The sequence below is a fragment of the Cheilinus undulatus genome, linkage group 2, assembly GCF_018320785.1.
Source record: "Cheilinus undulatus linkage group 2, ASM1832078v1, whole genome shotgun sequence".
NCBI lineage: Eukaryota > Metazoa > Chordata > Actinopteri > Labriformes > Labridae > Cheilinus > Cheilinus undulatus.
Genome location: NC_054866.1, coordinates 13,239,359 through 13,258,482, shown reverse-complemented (window position 1 = coordinate 13,258,482; position 19,124 = coordinate 13,239,359). Strand labels below are relative to the sequence as shown.

The window sequence follows — 19,124 nt, the reverse complement described above, 5'->3', positions numbered from 1 at the left end:
CAAAGTTAATGATTAAAACAGTCACGGTGTCCCGCCTCCTCCCTCCTCCTGCTTCACATTTTCACAGTGTATCTTTTAGGATCCCTGCTTCGTTAGGTGAAATTAGCCAGATAATACAGAGGAGCCTTGTTGAGGGCTGATACATTTCCATTTAGACCAGCCGTGTGTACGCACACATATACAAACGCACACACAAACGCACACATTCCACTCTGCAATGCAAACAGTCAAAGGGATAACTTTATTTGGTGAAAGGGGATCCTGGAAAGGGCTAATTGAATAAGCCCGGGATCTTTGAAAAACCCCTACCATGGTGAGCGCAGTCATCATGTCATAATTAGGTTTATTGAGGCGCATTCCTTCAATCTGCCTCCATTCCCTCAGGCTCATTGTATCTGAGGCCCGGGCCAATGGCCGGGGGACAAAGGGAGAATAATACATGAAAGAGCCATAAAGATTTAGCCTGCTTTGTCACAGAAACCGAGTAGGACTTTGTTTGTGTAAATAATGCAAGTGAATGGAGAACTTGGGTCGCTCTGCCACTCGGGGTGAAGGGCGGCGTGCTGCATATGTGATATGTGGGCATGAACTGGATCAGTGCCAGGGCAAAGGAGGGGAGAGGAGAGGAGAGGATGAAGGGAATAGGAGAGGAAGGAGGGAGGAAGAGGTGGAGAACTAGTTTTCTATGTTTACCCTGCCATGGAATTGAAGCAGTAACTGACTTTTGCATTAAATTTTGTGCTTCACTGGTTTGCAGTTTTTATTTAGATGTCAGAGAAACAAGAGTACTCTGAAATGTTTAAATATTTACTCCCAAACCTTTTTTCTAAGACATCTGTAAATAGGGCTGTCAGCATTAATGCATTAATCATGATTGATTAAGGTTCCCAATTAGAGCATTTTGTGTTTTAGTCGCAGCTACACTCATGCTTTATTTTCCTTTGCAGTACACTTTGGCTAAGCCTTTCCTGCAGCCTCAGCGATGTAAAATAAGCACATCATTGCGCGCTAGTGTAACTTTTCAGTTACAAGTCAAAAGTCATCTACACCTCGTGTTATGACACATTCACCTTCCTTACAGTAAATGTTCCCTTGTTGCCTTTCCAATCCATAACAAGTTACTTTATCCTTGAAGTTCAGCTACCCTTAGTTTAAGATGGTACAAAAATCTAAAAGCAAACTAAAACAGTTTCAAATGCAAAATAGTTGAATTTGATATTGTGACATAAGATTAGATTAATTGCAATTAACTACAGAAACTCTGAGATAAGCCACCATTAAAACTCTTATTCATTTGACAGTCCTATTTGGAGTGATTTCAGTTGCTTATAATTGTATGTTTCATACTAAATGAAGGCTTTAACCAGCACTCTCAGCATTACAGAGCATTTTCGCCTCTGACTGTAATGTTTTTTATAGTAAAAATCAAAGTGAAGTTACCAGCTAGGTTTGTCTTAGTTTCTTAAAAATGTTGAGCAATTAACAGGTGGATTTTAAAATAAATCATGTCAATTTTGTCATTTGTTGATGGATTTTCATGACATGAAACTATTTTATCATCAAATTTCCTTTTCTCTGTTTATAGCATGCGTCTTTTTTGCCAGTGGTAAAACAAACTGGACAAAGTACAGCTTAGAATCTTGCACTCATTCATTTTTGTAACTTTTACCTCTACCCTCAGATTTCTAGTGCCATCTAGCGCCTTTAAAAATAGTTACAAGGGGTACAGTGAAATCTTCCTTGATGAAATTTCCACTCACACTCAGCTTGCCTCAGGAAAACCTCCATATAATGGGCCATATTCCCCTGGCACTCATGGGCCTAGCACAGGGGGGATAAAGGGAACCGATTACCTGGGCCCACAATGTGAAGGGGCCCTTTGGAAGCCTGCAATGAAAAGTGTGTTTTTATTTTTTTTCTTAGTAATTAGTGTCATGATTGAATCAAAAGCGACTAAATGAATCGGTCAACAGACTGAAATTTGTATCAAATAGAGTAAAATACAATTCTGGGGGGCCCATGCTTCTCCCTCAACAAATGTCCAAGTGGTGTGGTCCAGTGCTGCAAAATAATGCAAATAAATGTCATTTAACCGTAGTAAAAATATTGCTCATGAATTGGGAAATCATGGTTAAAAACATTGAAATGCATACATTGATATTTGTAAAAATAAGGCAACATTTGTTGCTTGGCTAGCTGGTTAAGGGAGCCCTGTGCAATATTCTTTGTGGGGGCCCAAAATCCCTAGCTACACCCCCTGCTGGCACTTCACCCTACTCCTCTATTCCCACAAGAATCGGGACACCCTACTCATACCTGAACACACAAAATGTAGGGTTAGGGTGAAAGGGGTGAATTGGGTTTTAGCCTTAATCTTAATTCTTAAAATAGAAGTGCTTTGATTGAGAAAATACCAATACGATATTAAAAATAAAAACTTAGCCAATTCCAATACCAACGTTTATTCATTACTTCTTTTTCTCTCCCATTTGACCATGAAAACAGATCAGCTTGTCTAACTGGTCGCTTCTTCTGACCAGTATCAAACATAATTGATTCTGCAGATAGGTATAAAAGAATTTATTGTGCAAAAGAGATAAACGTTGGTGACTGATGCTGAACTGTTCATCATTTGGCTTATGGCTGAGGTTTGTAAACAGGGTCAGTATTGGCCGATACTGATGCTAAACCCAATGCATCAGTACATCCCTAATTTAAATCAACACTTTCATCTTAGTGGATTTTTTTTTTAAACTTCTGTGGACATTTTTTCTTTTTGCAGTGCCTGCCTACTCACATGTTAGCATTCTCTAAAAATATTTTCCATCCTTGTTTAAGCTGGCTAGCATACTTAAACTCAGAGACTTTACCGGGGAAGGTTTAAGCATTGGCTCTTTGGTCTCTGGGATGTAAATGGCCTCATATCAGCTAATAGTTGTGTCTTGCATTGAAGATCTGCTATGTTTTATTGTAAAAAAGAGGCGTTGTAAATTAGGATTACTTAAGGAAATAATCAGCTGATAAACATGTACTGTAAATATTTGTTAGCTGTGTCCTGTGCATTGCTGATTCTGTCTCTTCATATCTGACCAACACAGAGCCAATATGCTCTGATGGATCCTGTAATAGCTATTGGCTATTACTGGCCTGATAGAGGGCTCTGTGTGTTCGCTGAAAGAATGGATGTGTCACTCAATGAGTCCTTGGGCACGAGGGCAAAAGGGGGCACGAGGGTCCAAGTGGCAAGCTCCAAATCACTCTCCTCTACCCCGGGGCTCTCTGTCCTTCTCTCCTCATCTCGCACTCCTCCCTCTCTCGTGAGTTTTTTCTAATAAGCCTATGCATGATGACTATTCAAGCATGAAAACATAGTTATCTGCAAATGAATGGCTGCTCTATGCTTCATTAAAGCCTCTTTTTCCTTTCACACTCTTATTGTGACCCTCTGATATCAATTCAAAGGGCAATTAATGAATGCACACCAACTTTGAAGTCAGGGTGATTTCAGAGAGGGGAGGTGGTAGGGGGGGCTTTAGCGTATGTGTGTGTAGATTGGGAGGGGGCAGGGGGCTATTTGGGGTATTCCCCCTTCAAGACCCAGCCTTCACCCGTGATGGACTAGCTACATTGAGCCGAGAGCGAGCGAGCCCCAAAGACGGTTTGAAGGGAGTGAAAGAGTGAAAAGGCCCAGCGAAGGTCAAGTAGAATGGCTCGCTTTAGAATAAGGCCCCTCTTTATCTGCTGCCAGTATGCACTATAGGCACAACAGCTGGGGGGATATAGAGCCGAGGGGGTGAGGTTATTTTTTTAAATGTGCGTGTGTGTCTGAGAAAGCAACGAAGAATGTGAGTGCATGTGTTTTTCCTCTCATGCATGCATCTTTGTGTCCATGTGTTCGGGAGCAGGGTTGTATTTAGTGTCTGTGTGAGTGGATTGGGGTTAAGGTTGAGTGTCAAAGTTTGCAGAGGCCAGTAAATGCACCATCTCTGCTGTCGATGGGGGGACAGGCAGCTGTCAATCACCTGACTGGTGAAGCTTGACTCTCATTCACAGCTTTGTTAACTAATTACCTCAGCAGCTCTTGTGCTGCATCAGGAGAAGCGCTATAAAATGTGCCTTTATCTGAGGAATCTTGTAGAAACCAAACTCGATGGTATCAGGCCGATTCAGGATAGATCATGATAGATCTGATTTCACACTTGATCATGTTGGTCTTTGAACTTTACAGCATGAAGCCACAAAATGCAAAATGCAACAAAAATGACCAGTTTTCTTCAGTTTTTTTAAATGAATACACAGGTGTTTCCTTTTTCCAAACAGGACTTCACTGCCAAACCAAAAAATTCCTCTGTAATAATAAACATCTGAAAGCTGAGGTAAAAAGTAAGAAACTCAGATCAACCCAGATCATGAATGCAGCATTATGAAGCCCATTACCTCCACTCTTACAGGCTCACTGGCTCTTATTTTAGTAGCATTTGTGCTGAATAATAATCATAGATTGAATCAATATTTAAAATGGATTATTAGTTCATTTAGAAAAAATTTGCTGAAGTGGATATGCTTATCGCAAACTACCTTTATATGTGTTAATGGGCTGTTTTTGTAATATTGATGACAGCCTTACATTTCTGCAATATTTAAATCAATTCATATGGAAGATCGGTGGATTCAGTACCTTGTAGAGGCAGCTATCCTGCAGTATTTCAAAGATAAGATTCCAAATGTATGCATTTTAGTGTTTTAAAACAATGACAAAATGTTGTTGACTGTAGTCAAAATGATCTACATTTTTTCATAGATGTTCAAGAACCTGGAGATACGAGTGTTCCTATTCAAGAAAGGATACCTTTACTGATGTTTTCTAACCAAACCCGACAGATCATACAACAGGGTGGAGGGTTTTCTCAGCCAATTTTTCCAGCCTTGTCGACCAAACAGATATTTGAATTAAGTTCAAATGAAAAGCGTGTTAACAAAGCAAAAAAAGAGCCACAACTTGGCACGATTTATTCAAAATTGTCTGTCAGTTGACTATTTTATTTGTTATTTAGTTTGCTGAGTATAGCTAACATAAGCAGCACAAGCACTGCCAGCCTTTGGTTTAACCTGTAGGTTAAAATTGACATACATGTGCCCTGTGCAATCATTTTATATTTTGTAAATATTCCAGTTTATCCTGACACAGCCTTCAAACAATGTTATCTCCATTTTCTGCATTAATATATAGCCCTACCATGCTGTTCCTGGGAGGTGCTTGTCATTTACAGTTCATTGCCGTTCATTTCATTTATCTGTCTTTTCAGCAAGGAGAGCAGGCCCATTGAGCTACAGCCAGTCGATAGCTACAGCCATAGGTTAGTGTGGGCTGTCCGCATTGCATTTTGAACATAACTTTGCTGGCACTGAAGGACGACATATTGATAATTTGTTTGGCCTACTGCAATTCTGGTAATGACCCGCAAAGGTGAAGGCGTTTAACTGTTTAGTTGACTAAATGCATACCCTTATAACAGAGGGTTAAAGATAGATCTATTACTTGCAGGGATTTCTAGGAATGCACCAGTGCATCAGTTAAACATCTGCATTAGTTGATATCCACCCTTTTAACAAACATCTGCCATTGGCCAAATGATGTGAAATGTAAGGATACGTTCCCAGGCGTCTATTTCCCTATTCAGTTAAACATGCATTTAAATTGTGTTTTACCAGCTAGTCTAAAGAAGAGAAAAGGCTCAGAAAACAGTCAAATTGTCCACGAGGTCATTGTGTCAGCGTGAGTAGAGTGTGGCTAAAGTTAACATCTAACTCCGACAGCCTTTGTTCTTATTTGCAGATTAATATCATGCTTAATGTGGTTATTTGTCCGTTTGGTTAAACACAAAAAACACTCAACAGCCTACATACAACTTTATTTCCATTTTCTATTTAAAAAAAAGCCACATGGTGCTACACTACCTCTGTCAGGAAGGCAGTGGCTATTAACTGAAGCTACAGCAGCTACTAGTGGCGGGATGCTTCATTACAGTTTTAAAAGAGCATGGGATTTGAGGTCTGTGTTTAAAAAAATATTAGATGATTAGTATAACTGACTTGCAAATGTTGGGTGGCTAAATTGTTATCCAAATTCAACCATTTAGCAGGATAACCCTATTCATCCCTGGGGAAATAAATAGATATCAGATACCAATGTCTCTCTGTTGTAACCTTGCAAAGCTGATTGATTAGCTACATTCAGTGTCTGTTATTTGGCAGATCTGTCTTTCAAGGCTTCAATCTTTCCTTCAAACTTTCATTCCCAGTCTGAAAAATCACTGGACCAATCAGCATTGTTTGAGGAGCTATGGGCGTGGTTTAGTTGCACTGCAAGCTTGTAAACAATGGCTGCTGCCAGTGAGGCGATTAGCTTAAGTAGAGATGTCAGTGAAGCAGCAGTTGTTAATCAAAACTGAACAGTATTTCTTTATTTATAGAAGAACAAAGAACTGCTCTGAAAGCTTTTCTTAGTGGTAAAGGTGTTTTTCTCCTTCTCTGGCTGGCTTCGGCATGAGTTTTATTCACCAACTGGCTCCATCATTAGTAAACAGTGACAACACCTGCCCGTAAAGCTCAAGTTAGATGGTATACTTTCTGGAACTGTGCATACACATCATAATGTCTTCTTGCGTTTTGGACAGGTTCTGCCCTTTTCAAAGACTTTTTATGGGTAGTGGATGTGCAATGGATACACGAAACAGTCTATTTAGTGTCAGGTTATACTGTATCTGATGTGTCTAGTCAACTTTATGTTGTGGCATCTGGTATCTCGCTGCTGAATCAGATCAGGGATTTTTTACAGGGGTGAAGAAGTGACTTGCTAGACAGGCTCTGATCTGGTTTTATGGTTAAATATGAGAGAAGACATGAGTTCTGCAAAAAAGTTAAAACGATTAAAGAAATAAAACACAACTCATATATTACTTTTGTTACTAGCTTAAATGAGGGCTCACTAGAGGCACACTACCTTTAGGAGAGACTTAACAGTCCAACACTCTCCTTTTCCTGTAAATAGAGGGAAGACTGACAGTTAGCCTCCTTATAGGCTGACATGTTTGACTTCAACAAGTTCCCCACTGACTGGAGCTGTGAGTTTAAAAGACAGAGAAGAAGTGCAGGGTCACAGGGCCACTGAGGGTCACTCTCCCCCAACGCTACACAGGAAACAAGGTTAGAAACACATTTAGCTACGAATGACAGGTAACCCCTTGCTTCCTCTACAACTCTCATAACTCTTTTTTTGATGGCTTTAAAAACTGTTTTAGGTGTTTTTTTTTTTTTTGGTTAAACGAGGATCATTTGGATTGCTCATATTAAATCATTTTGCATAATCACAACAATATGCTACAAAAACCCCAAAACAAGCACATGCAGCTCTGATATATACAGGCAGCTGGGAAGGTTTAAACTCCTCCTTAGCAAGTCAAGTGAGTTTGCCCTCCAAACTCCTCCTTTAACACGCACACACATAGAGAGGAGTCACTGGCACACCATCTTTTTCTCTTAACCCAGCAGAAAGAGTCACAGATGGGTCCATAAGCTGTCAGTAAAGCCATTATCCAGCCCAGCATCTGCCTGTCTTGACTTCTATATACTGTTTAATGCAGTCGGCCAGTCACTTAGTCCCCTGGCTGCTGAATAGGAGCAGCATGGTCGTCCCGCCCAAATAAATGCTGCGTTTGTCTCCTCTGCCTTTTGTTTTGTGTTTTTTCCACAGGGGTAGGTGGAGTGAATGAGGAGGGGATATGTGTCACAGGCTCAATTTAACTTTCACTATTAACCAAAGCCCCCAGAAGAGTTACTGGGATGTCCGAGGAGGGGTGTAAATGGCACACATATGGTCGGTCAATTCCCTGAAGTCCCTGAAATCCAAGTTTGACACATCCCCTTTCAGTCCCTCTCTATCTCAGCACACGCATAGACGCTCAACACGTACTGTCTCATGTCTCAGCGGACATATTCAAGCCTTTGTGTCCCCACTCGACCCCCCTCCCTTTAAAGAAATCAGCAAGTCTTTCCAACAGTCTGTTTTTAAGCTAAATCCTCCATTCTCCTCCTCCTTGTTTTTCTCTCTGCTCTGGGATGGCGCTGCTCGGTGGGATCCATTTTGGGCTTTCTTGGCTCTGGAGACGGTTGTTTTGGCCTGGAGTCCCGTGCACTGTGAGCCTCTCAGGGGTTTCAGTTTGGTTAAATTAAACAGTTTTCTTTTCTCCTATAACCCCCTTCCTGCACCCCCCTCCCCCCAACTGCTCCTCTCCTATTTTGCGGCTTAATGCTCCTCGGCTCCTGGGCGATTTCAGCGAGGCCTTCCCTGACTCAGATAATTTTACCCTTTCAGGGCTCATATTTTCTTCATATTTCGATTAACTGACAAGAGCACCCCCCTCGCTCTTTTGAGCTGAGGTGGAGCGAAAGTATACAGAGAGAAGTCAAGTGTTTACTGTGAGGCTATAAATACAGCATTTTAAGATATAGCATGCGCACACAGGCAGTGAGCGATACGTGAGTTAAAGTGGATAATTTGATTGGCTGAGGCTATTTGACGGTGCCAAATCGATGTGATCAGATCTTAGGGATAGTGAGGCGATGACGGCAAAGGGGGCACTCTGAAACCACAGGTTTACAAGGTTGGAAAAGATCTGGAGAGCAGGGGAAAATGTTTCAGTCTCTTTTCTCTGTATCTACACTTCTTTGTCATTCTCTTTGTGTCAGAAAATTCCCACTCAGATACTGATTTGGCATTATATTTTCTGCTTATACAGAACCCATTTCCAAAAAAGTTGGTCAGAATGTGAATACAAACAGTAGTCAGTGATTTGCAGATCTAATAAACCCATATTCAATTTATAATAGAATAAAACAATATATCAGATGTTGAAACTGAGACATTTTACAATTTCATGAAAAATACTTGCTGATGTAGACTATGAAAAGTAAAGTAGGGTCAGGGCCATGTTTACCATTGTATAGCATTCCTTCTTCTTTTAACAGCAGTCTGTAAATGTCTGGGAAGTGAGGAGAACAGTTGCTGCAGTTTCTGGGGAGGATTGTTGTCCCATTCTTATCTGAATGCAGCTGCTCTGTTGTTTGTAGTGGCTCTTCTTTGCTGGATATTTATGTTTTAAGGTTGGCTGGTTTAGCACCTGGACTGTAAAGCCATGCTGCTGTGATGGATGCTTTACGTAGTTTAGTATTGTCTTGCTGATCACTTTTGACATTGTCTGGATGGGAGCATATGTTGCTCTAAAACCTCTTTATCAGTGGTTCTCAACTTGTCTAGCCTCAGGACCCACCACCTCCTCCGAAATGAGAAACCTTGACTCAAATTTGTAAAAATTTTCAACAAATTATACTATTTTATCAAAGAATATTGACATTTGTACCATATGTGGAACAAAATAAACTGAAGCGGGATACAGGACAAGCAAAACCCTAAACTACATGCGTGAATACATTGTATTTTCTTCTGTTTCCCATGGCAAGGTGTACATTTTGGTTGTTTTCTGGATATGTCAAGAAATAAGCGACTGAAGATTAAAAAAACAGTTTTGTTTCCCCTGGAAAAGTTAAGATCTTGATAAATCTGCAAGAACATCATTATTGTAGAAAAATAGAGTAAAATGAAATTATCTGCTTAGACCTTCCACACATTATGGACTTTGTCTTACAGTATTTTCCAGGCTTCTTCATGACCCACGAAAAAGAGCTTTGCAACCCACATTTGGGTACCATTTGAGAACCATTGCTCTATAGATTTTTCAGCACTAATAGTGCCTCAGATGTGTAGGCTGTCGACACCATAGTGACTAATGCAACCCCATACCATCAGAGATGCAGGCTTCTCAACTGTGCGCTGATAACAAGCTTGATGATCCTTCTCTCCTCACACCAGAGGACATGGCATCCGAAGAGAATTTCAAGTTTTGATTAATCTGACCACAGGACAGTTTTCCATTTTGCCTCAGCCCATTTTAAATGAGCTTTGGCCCAGAGAAGACGAAGGTGTGTCTGGATCATGTTCAGAAATAGCTTCTTCTTTACATGATAAAGCTTTACTTGCATCTGTGGATGGCATAGCCAACTGTGTTGACAGACAATGATTTCTGGAGCCAGCACAGTGATTTCCAGAACAGAATCATGTCTGTTTCTAAAGCAGTGCTGCCTGAGGGCCTGAACATCACGAGCACCAAATATTGACCTTCAGCCTTGTCCCTTGCACACTGAGATTTCTGCAGATTCTCTGAATCTTTTGATGGTATTCTGCAGAGTAGATGGTGGGATGTTCACAATCTTTGGCATTTTACACCGAGGAAGATTTTTCTAATTAGGTCCAAAAAAATTGTAGACACAGATTGGTGAACCTCTGCCCATCTTTACTTCTTAAAGACTCAGTCAGTCAACAATGCTCCTTTTATACCCAGTCACGTTACTGACCTGTTGCCAATTTACCTAATTGGTTGCAAATGCTCCTTCAGCTGTTTTTTTAGTTTGAGATGTGTTGCTCACATCAAATTCAAAATAAGTTATTTCTTTCATGAAATGGAAAAAAATGTATCAGATTTGTTTATGTATATATATATATATATATATATATATATATATATATATATATATATATATATATATATATATACAGATTCATGACATCTGCAAATCATTGCATTCTGTTTTAATTTTCATTTTACACAGCGCCCTGATTTTTTGGGAATCTGGGTTGTGGATCATTTTGGAAGGCATAACATGTGCTTCCCAACACTTAAAGCCATGTGACAAAGGGCGATCACTGTTTATGGTTTTGGTCACTATAGTTGGGACGCCTCAGGGCTGACAAGCTCTATTAACATAGCCTGTAAATGTATGTAGAAAGAGGGGAAGCCCAGCTCTGTGTATACGAGGTCATGTGCTCTGAGTGCTGCACGCTTTGTGTTTACCAGATCATGAGCCAAACTGTGAAGAGCTGCAGGGGTGACTGGATGGCTGCCCTGCCCCCCATGCTGGCTCAAATTTGGCTCCAAAACACCATTTTCACACCCCACATGTCACACTTAAAGTCCAAATGAAATGCCACTTTAATTTGAATAACATGATATTAAACGATAGTTAAGGCTTAGAAACATGTTAGAAAAATATTCAACTTACAGAGACTATCCTCTGCTGGGGTTACGAGAACAAAACACTGTCAAAGACTATAAATGATTTTATTTGTTCTCAAGTCACGTAGAAATAAATGGATACATTTTGGATTTTTGAAGAGATGTAGTTCATTTGGATATGTATTGACAGTTTTGTCTCTATCATTAAAAGATCTCAAAGATTGATAAAGTCAAGAAAAGTTTAAATGATTCAATCAAGACAATTAGAACATGGCAAGAAATTAAGTCTTTGCTCTTGATACTCTACCAGCTGCAGGCAACTAAGTCAGTTAGATAAAGGCTGAGTGGAAATGTGCAATGTTTATTTTTTTGGTGACAGGGGTGTGCAGGGGGTTTCATATGAAGGTGTATAAGGGCCATTCAAAAACAAACAAACAAAAAGATCTGTTAGTTTTTGGGAAAAATAATCCCACTTTTTGATTTTGTAATTATAAAGTCAGACAAGTAAAAGCTTGTAATTTTTCAAGTTTGAATAGCTGTAGCCTTAATTTTATATTTATAAACTAGAAAGTTTTAGTTTTATGAAGTCATATATATTTTTTTCTCTCCGAAAAAAAGCTTTTTTTTACAGAGGCAAAAAAAAAAAAAAATTCCAAAACCTAAAGATTTTCTGAAAAGCTGTGCTGAATTTGAAAGCTTAAAACCCTTGGCTTTAACTACAAATCACTGCATTTACCCTGAAGTTCATAAAAAAGTTTTTAATTAATCAAAATGATCAACATCCGCATCCAATTTAATCATATCCCCCTGAGCTGGGAAGTGGAGGTCACAGTTACATCGTAGTGTGAGCCACTGTCTTAATTTTGTTGTTCCTATATAATTTATTGTCGTCATTGTTTTTGTCGTCTTAAACATTGCTGTTGTCGGCCTCTATGCCACTCTCCTTGCTCAGGTTGTTTGTTTTACTCCTCAACTTTAAGAATGTTTTCATCCATTAATTTCTCTTTGTGTAGGCTTAAGAGTCTGAAACTTATTTTATTCTACCTGCCTTTATAAACATGCAGACTTTGCATCCAGGCATGGGTTAAAGCAAGCTTTTTCACAGTATATTTAACATGTTTCAAGGATTGCTTTCATGATCCAACTTTTTCAGACATGCATTGGCAGTTAAGTGTCAGCTTAGTCAGCATGCACTATTCTTTAGTTGATGAGTTGTAATCCAGCAGTAAGCATCTCTGAAAGTTAATTTAAAGCTAATGTGCTATTGCTCTGTGGGCATGTATACAGTCATGTAGGTAAATCTGTGGTAAACAGGGTGTCTGCAGGGTCTTAAAAAGTATAGTTGCCTAGTGTTTTCTGCTTTTGTTTATACATTCAGTTTTAAGCGCATGTAATAATCTGATGGATCTCCACTAGAGCTGATGTCAGTCTGCATGCCTGTTATGTTCGGGCTTATTGAGCTACCTGTGTGTGCTTAATGCTCTGCTGTGTCTCTAACAAGCAAGTTTACCATGTGATCAAGTGATGTGTGCATGTAAGTGTAAGTTTTCTGAGAAATGGTTAGTGGAGAAAGTGTTGGAGCTGAGGCTGGGGCTAATAGTTGTTAGCATTTGACAGGATTTTACAGATAAAAAGCAGCTTTTGCCTAGTGAAATACTAGCACAGTTTTTGTTGATGCTAGTACTTCTAGCATCTCAAAGAAAGTTTTGTTTGCATATGACAATAACAAATATCTGCACTGCATGACTATGTTGTCACATTTTATTCAACATGCACTTAACTGTGTAACTGGTTAGAAATTAAAGATTCAGCGGGGTCTTAAGTTATACTGAGAGAGTCTTGAAAAAGGTCTTAAAAATTATTAGATTCTATGTGAAATTTTCTGTTTATCTTTCTCTCTGTAGTGTTGTTAGAATATTTTAATTTGAAAGAGGAAATTCAGAAATACTTGTGCATTGCTCCACAATGGCTGCAAATTTGATTTCTTGGAATATATAAAATTCAGCTACCGTGCTTTTGGAAAGGAAATTTGTTGGATATTTGGTTTTTAGATAAAGAACAAATGAGAAAGGGATCATTTGAAGGGTCTCTGTTGACCTCTAGGACTGTTCCTGCCTTGTAGATGGTCCATAAACTACCAACAACTGCAACAACAACAACAGAGGTCCATACAGAGTCGACTATCCCCATGGGCACATTTACATCAGTTCTAACATTCACTGTTGCCTCTCTCTGCTGCCCCTCTCACTCCCTCAGGTGTTCTTACAGTTTCCCTCTGGAGGAAGGGGGTGTACTGTTTTTTTCCAGAGAGAGAGGATGGGGGGGCCAGAATGCCCCCGGCTGTGCCCCCATCTACTCAACCCCCTCCCTTTACCCACAGCCCTCTGCAGAGCCTCTTTATGTCCCCCCTCCAGCTCCCCCGTGGGGCAGGTGACAGCCCTCCGCTGTGAAGGGCCGAGGGAGCCATGACGGATTCCACAGATGGAGCGTGGAAATCGCCGGCAAAGACCTCGGCTCTGTGGAGCAACAAAGAGCCCGAGAGTCACAGAGAGAAATATGGGTGGAAAACAGAGAGCAAGATGGGAAGAGGGGAGACAAAGAGAGGGTGAGAATGAGGGAGAGAGGAGATGGAGGAGAAGGTGGTGCTTGTTTAAAGAGGGTGGTGTGCCGAGGTGCTACCACAGTGTTTGTTGGGACGAATCACGAGTTTGCTGTTGTTTGAAGAGAAGAATGTGCAAGTTTGACGTTTTCTCCAAACTTCTTCAAACATTGTAGCAGCTTTTTTGTCACTGAATCAGCTCATCTTATTGCAACGACTAACTAATGAACCAACAACTGCAACAGCTTGAGCCGTCTGAGAAGGTTCTGATTGTATCACAACCAGACTCCTGAGACTCCGGAGGTGCCACTCTGTCGCTTCTTTTGAAAAGTGGTCCGGACCCCGGTAGCAGTCATAACCGATAGGTAATTCCAAAGTGATTAAGGATTTTCCCGTGCTGCTCGACTTTCCCAGGGCCCAAATCCCTGTGAAATGCTGAGGAACGTGCATGCTGCTGAGACGGGGGGAGAGAAAAAGCATTCCTAGCAGCCCTCCTCCATGCAGGAACTGGAGGGGGAGGCTACAAAAGGCCTCATCTCTTGTTTTTCAGCCATCCTGCCTAAAACTCCAAAACCTCCACTACTCCACACCCCAAATTCTTTCCTCACCAGCTAATGCACAAGTCCTGAAACCTCACTACTCATATAAAATATTAGAAAGCTTGGTGTTTGGTTGAAAGAGACCTTAACTCTGGGGAACATTTTTTATTTCAAGTTTATATCCATTGCCTGAAGTGAAATTTTCAGCAAAGGGCCATTTTGAATCTCTCCTCTGCACTCTGCATTCATTGAAGAACATTTACGCAAATGTGTTCCTTTTAAGTTGCCACTATGACTGCAGAATTGCAATATATTCAGCAGAGGCTTAGGGCAATGTCTCCATTTCTCTCTCCCCCATTGAAAATATTTTACTTATTGCCTCCCTCATGCTTGAATGTTTCTTTACCAATTTGCTGCTAATGCATGTTAAGTTGACTCCCACTGCTATTGGAGAAAATCGCCGAAGGGGCAGAGAGGATCAGTTTCACATGAGGGGCCCTGAGCTATTTGGACTCTCTTGTATTTTATTGTTGCATCTGAGGGGGAACTAATACAGTGTTGCACACAAAACTTCCCCTACACTGAGGGGGAATTAATTAAGTGTAACACAAAAAGTGGGCGCCTTGACCGTGGTGAACCTTAGAAGGGAGCCAATGGAGTGTTTGAAGCAGCGAGTTAAAAACCAAGCTGCTGCTTTATTGAACATAGTCACAATAGTATTAATACCGATCTGAGACAGAGATGAAGAGTAGAGACACAAAAGCTGTCAGGATTCATTATATCTGCAGCTCAGTCAGGCTGAACATCACTGGTTATGAAAATATAAAGATTTTTATAGTAAATCAGCTACAAATGAAAAGGTATAAAATAAGAAATATTCAGCTATTTGAATTAAAGTGCCTCAAATGTGAAACTTTGTATATATTGTTTATCTGGGGCTTAAAAATTTAATTATTTGAATTATTTTTAGCAGGGATGCACAATATTATTGTCATGATATTTAAACTGGCAGACAATAACACTGAAAGTAAAATATTGGTATTTGCAGATATAAAATATGTCCATATATTTGCAGATGATACATCAGTCATACACATGAGCAGAATTTGTAAATGTTCCACAAGCCTCAAGAAGGTACAAAGTTTGAAGAGATTAAAGCAGAACCCACAGACCTACCTCAGCTGAAGTTTGTAGATTGTTTCGTTCCTATTCCCCAAACTTTAAAGTTTGTTTGAAGGACTGAAGTTTTGGGTCTGAACAACAGTTACTTTCATTTTTTGCCCCGCTGTTAAACCTGCTATTTAATAGGAGGATCGACTTCAGTGTGAGAGTTTAACATCAATAAAAAGGTTTACATTTTTACTCAGAACTCAACAGAGCTCACAGTCTATGAGCAGGCTGTTACAGAGCTGTTTGTAGCTCTCAAAAGGCAGATTAAGCTTGTTCTTTACTGTTACTGTTAAAAATAACCATTTAGTTTATATATTCTACATGTAATCCAAAGAAATGACGATCAGCTTATGTTGCTAAATGTCTGTATGTAAGAATTATTGTTAAATGAAATGTTTGTCTTTTTTTGCCTGTTTCTCAAACAAATAGACTGCCACAATAAGAGAAACAGAGGGATTCTACTGCAGGACACACATTGTGTCCTTTACTATCAATAAAGGTGTTCGTAACTCTTTATCAACACTGGTATTGGCTAGAGATGTTTTCCAAGAAGAATAATTTCCCAAAATGCAAATCATGATTTGCATTAAGCTAACTAGTCTAGAGTCAAGTAAATACTGTCTGTAAAACTTCATCAGGCCCGCCACAGCTCTCCATCTGGCCCACAGAGGTTTAGTAAATTCAGAAAATGCAAGGTATATGTGGTATTTAGGTCATATATCATGTGTTGATTTTTTAACAAGGGTGAAGAAACACAAGGATAAACATGTATGTATATACCAAAAAGATGTTTTTAAATAGTATTTTGCATTTAAGGCTGATTTTGCTATTAAAAATATGATCTGTAGAGCAGAATTAAGCTTTTTGTGGGCACCAGTGGTTATCACTCTGGTGTCTGTGGCTGAAAAATGCTCTGAAGTAATTAAACTGAAATGCAGCACCTTCAAATATCTGCTAAGAAATAATTCAGTCAACTCATCAGCTGCTGCGGCAGCAGGACAGTCATCTTAATGAACCTGACGAAATAGAGGTAAAACCCACAGACAGGATAAAAACTAGTTTGAAAAATAGAAAAGTGGTGCTATAACCATATGCTATGGTGCATTTAAGGTGAAGGCAAATAAAACGTCTTCATTATGTTTCAAAAGACAACTTAGTTTCTGATGAGAAACTTGAATAAATAGTTGATGAAGAAATTTGATTTTGTAGCTATTGAAAATGATTTCATTAGTTGTATAAAGTAACTAAGTTGTCTTAATAAGGATAAATTTTATCCTCTTTTTTTTGTAAAGTTACACTGCGAAGTGAGGAGACATTCCGATTTGGGAGTTTTGTAAACCAGAGCATTGTTTGGTTTTATTTTTAATACAACAAAGAGTACAGCTAACAGGCGTGTGACATGTGACTTCAGTAGCCACTCATTAGTGTTAGAAGTTTGTAATTTAGATTAGAAATGTAACCTGTAGCTGGACCGTGAAGTGCTTCGTAAATGACTAAACAATAATTGAATCTATCTTGAACAGCCCCTGCATTGTTCTGTGGTGACCTCTCACCAAAATGCTATTAGCCTGACACTGAACTTTGCTTGATGAGGTAATAAATTAAGTGTTTGTGAATTAGATGGTGACATTTTTGTTCATTACTGTTTTTTTTGTTTGCTTTTTGTAATCCAAAACTTTTTTTGGTCCACCAACCTTTTATTGCAACACCTGATCATCTGATAATGACCCAAGTGCTAAAAAAAGACCAAACACAGAGAGAATGGCTTGAAACTTAGATTCAGCTTGATTTTAGACAAACTGACCAGAATTCACAGTTTGTCCCTTGTTCAGGCAACAGCTCTTCAAATCCACAAACACATGCTCAAAGAATGGCCCCTGGATCCAAATTAGCCTTTTGTGTGGCTTTTAGTCCGCCAGTCCCCCTGTGGTGCCCTGGAAATCCAGTCCAGCGGGATTATTCTTGAGGCTGAGTATATTTCTTTTGAATGGAGATTTATTTGTCCAAATACCAGGAGGAAAAAAAAGATGCCTGATGGTGCTCAAGTGGGTGTGAAGAAAGGGAATACCAAAATACTGCAAGTGGCCAAATTATAAGACAGATTTGAAGAAAATTAGGGCTGTGAAGAATAATCAGATTAATCGCAATTGACTAAGAACCACAATCAGAGCAATTCCTTTTACAACACAAAATTAAACCTACATATGGCTGATACAGTTACAGATAATGCATTGGTTGTAGATATTGCCAGAAATTTTCACATCACACCTGTTTTCTTAAGTTTTTCTCCTCCTGTGTTTGAACAGCGAGTCACTCCGATGAGGGTTCAGACGTGGAGTCGGAGCCCGATCTGCCCCTTAAGAGGAAGCAGCGTCGCAGTCGTACCACCTTCACAGCAGAGCAGCTGGAGGAGCTGGAGAGGGCCTTCGAGAGGACTCACTATCCTGATATCTACACCCGGGAGGAGCTCGCACAGAGGGCCAAACTCACAGAAGCCAGGGTTCAGGTACATGAGAGTATGCTTGATATCTATGGTCATTTTCAACAAAATGTCTCAGTTTAAGGAACTGAAGAGAGATGAATGCTTGTTAAACACAGGAATGCTCATGGTAGAGGGTTTTATGAGAGCAAGGGTTGTAAATTTAACAGATAACCATGAAGTCCTTCAACTGAAGTACAAACGCTGTGTTTTATGTGTTCTATACTCAATTAGAATTAACATAAAGAGCACTGTTATTTTAATGAGACCGTTTGCAATAAAAAAGGTAAAAACCTAATGTTATTGCAATAAATTAGTAACTAACTTATGCAACTCAGCATGTGCACATTTTTCCTTTGGATCAAAGCTTGGGTGTATGCAGTCAGATGCTGCTCACCATCTGCTAATCTTGGATTAATTGGTATCAATTTAGAGACAAAAACAAGATTCGTGGGTTTATTTTGGGTTAGGAAAGGTTGTGTTGTAAGCTCAACTTATTGTGTAAAACATGAAAAAAACAGAAAGACACAATGGCTTTTTACTAACATGTATGGTTCAATATTTATTTATCTCATCAATATCTTGATATTGAACAATGGGCCTCATTTACCAGTATCTTCTGAATACTTTTCTTAAATTTATTCATAAAGAGAAACCCCTTTGAGATTCCTTACACTTTCTTAAACTGCTGAACTGTTTGCACCTGTACTCTTGGGTTGGTAAATGTCAGGTGCTCGTAAGCTAGAAGCTTTTTCCTGATTAGTATAGAGAAACTTCCCTTTTATGCCCGTATAAGGGCATGAGACGGCAGGGCAGTGTGCGAACACTGAAGAAGCACAGGGCTGAGAAGAGAAGAAGTAAAATATCAGTATATCATTTAAATGAACTGTAAAACAACTGCAATACTTTGAAATACTTCAGTAGTTTTAAAGTGGACATCATGCTGCTCCAAATGGCACCAAAAGAGGATAATGTAATTTTTTTTTTTTTTTTTTGCACAAGAATATACTATATAAATATATACTAGTACAAGCACTTTAAACGGTCTCAGATGGTGCTTTCATCAGAAACGACATGCGTCATGCTTTAATAAGATAAAGGATGCATTAATGAGTTCAAGGTTCACTTTATTATCCCTGTGAAGGGCAATTTGTTTTGCAGCCAGCAGTCGAGATGTACATCCAGACCAATGGTAAATACAGCATAGA

General features: G+C 39.5%; 1 protein-coding gene across 8 annotated transcripts in view; it reads left to right on the top strand.

Moving 5' to 3' along the window:
- The window catches only part of pax3b (paired box 3b), a 51,742-nt gene that overhangs the window by 8,417 nt on the left and 24,201 nt on the right, over positions 1-19,124 (top strand). For all 8 annotated transcript variants that reach the window (XM_041806507.1, XM_041806464.1, XM_041806498.1 and 5 more), the window contains exon 5: positions 17,744-17,943. In XM_041806507.1, the coding sequence (XP_041662441.1) occupies positions 17,744-17,943 (200 nt within the window). The remainder of the gene's footprint in view (positions 1-17,743; positions 17,944-19,124) is intronic.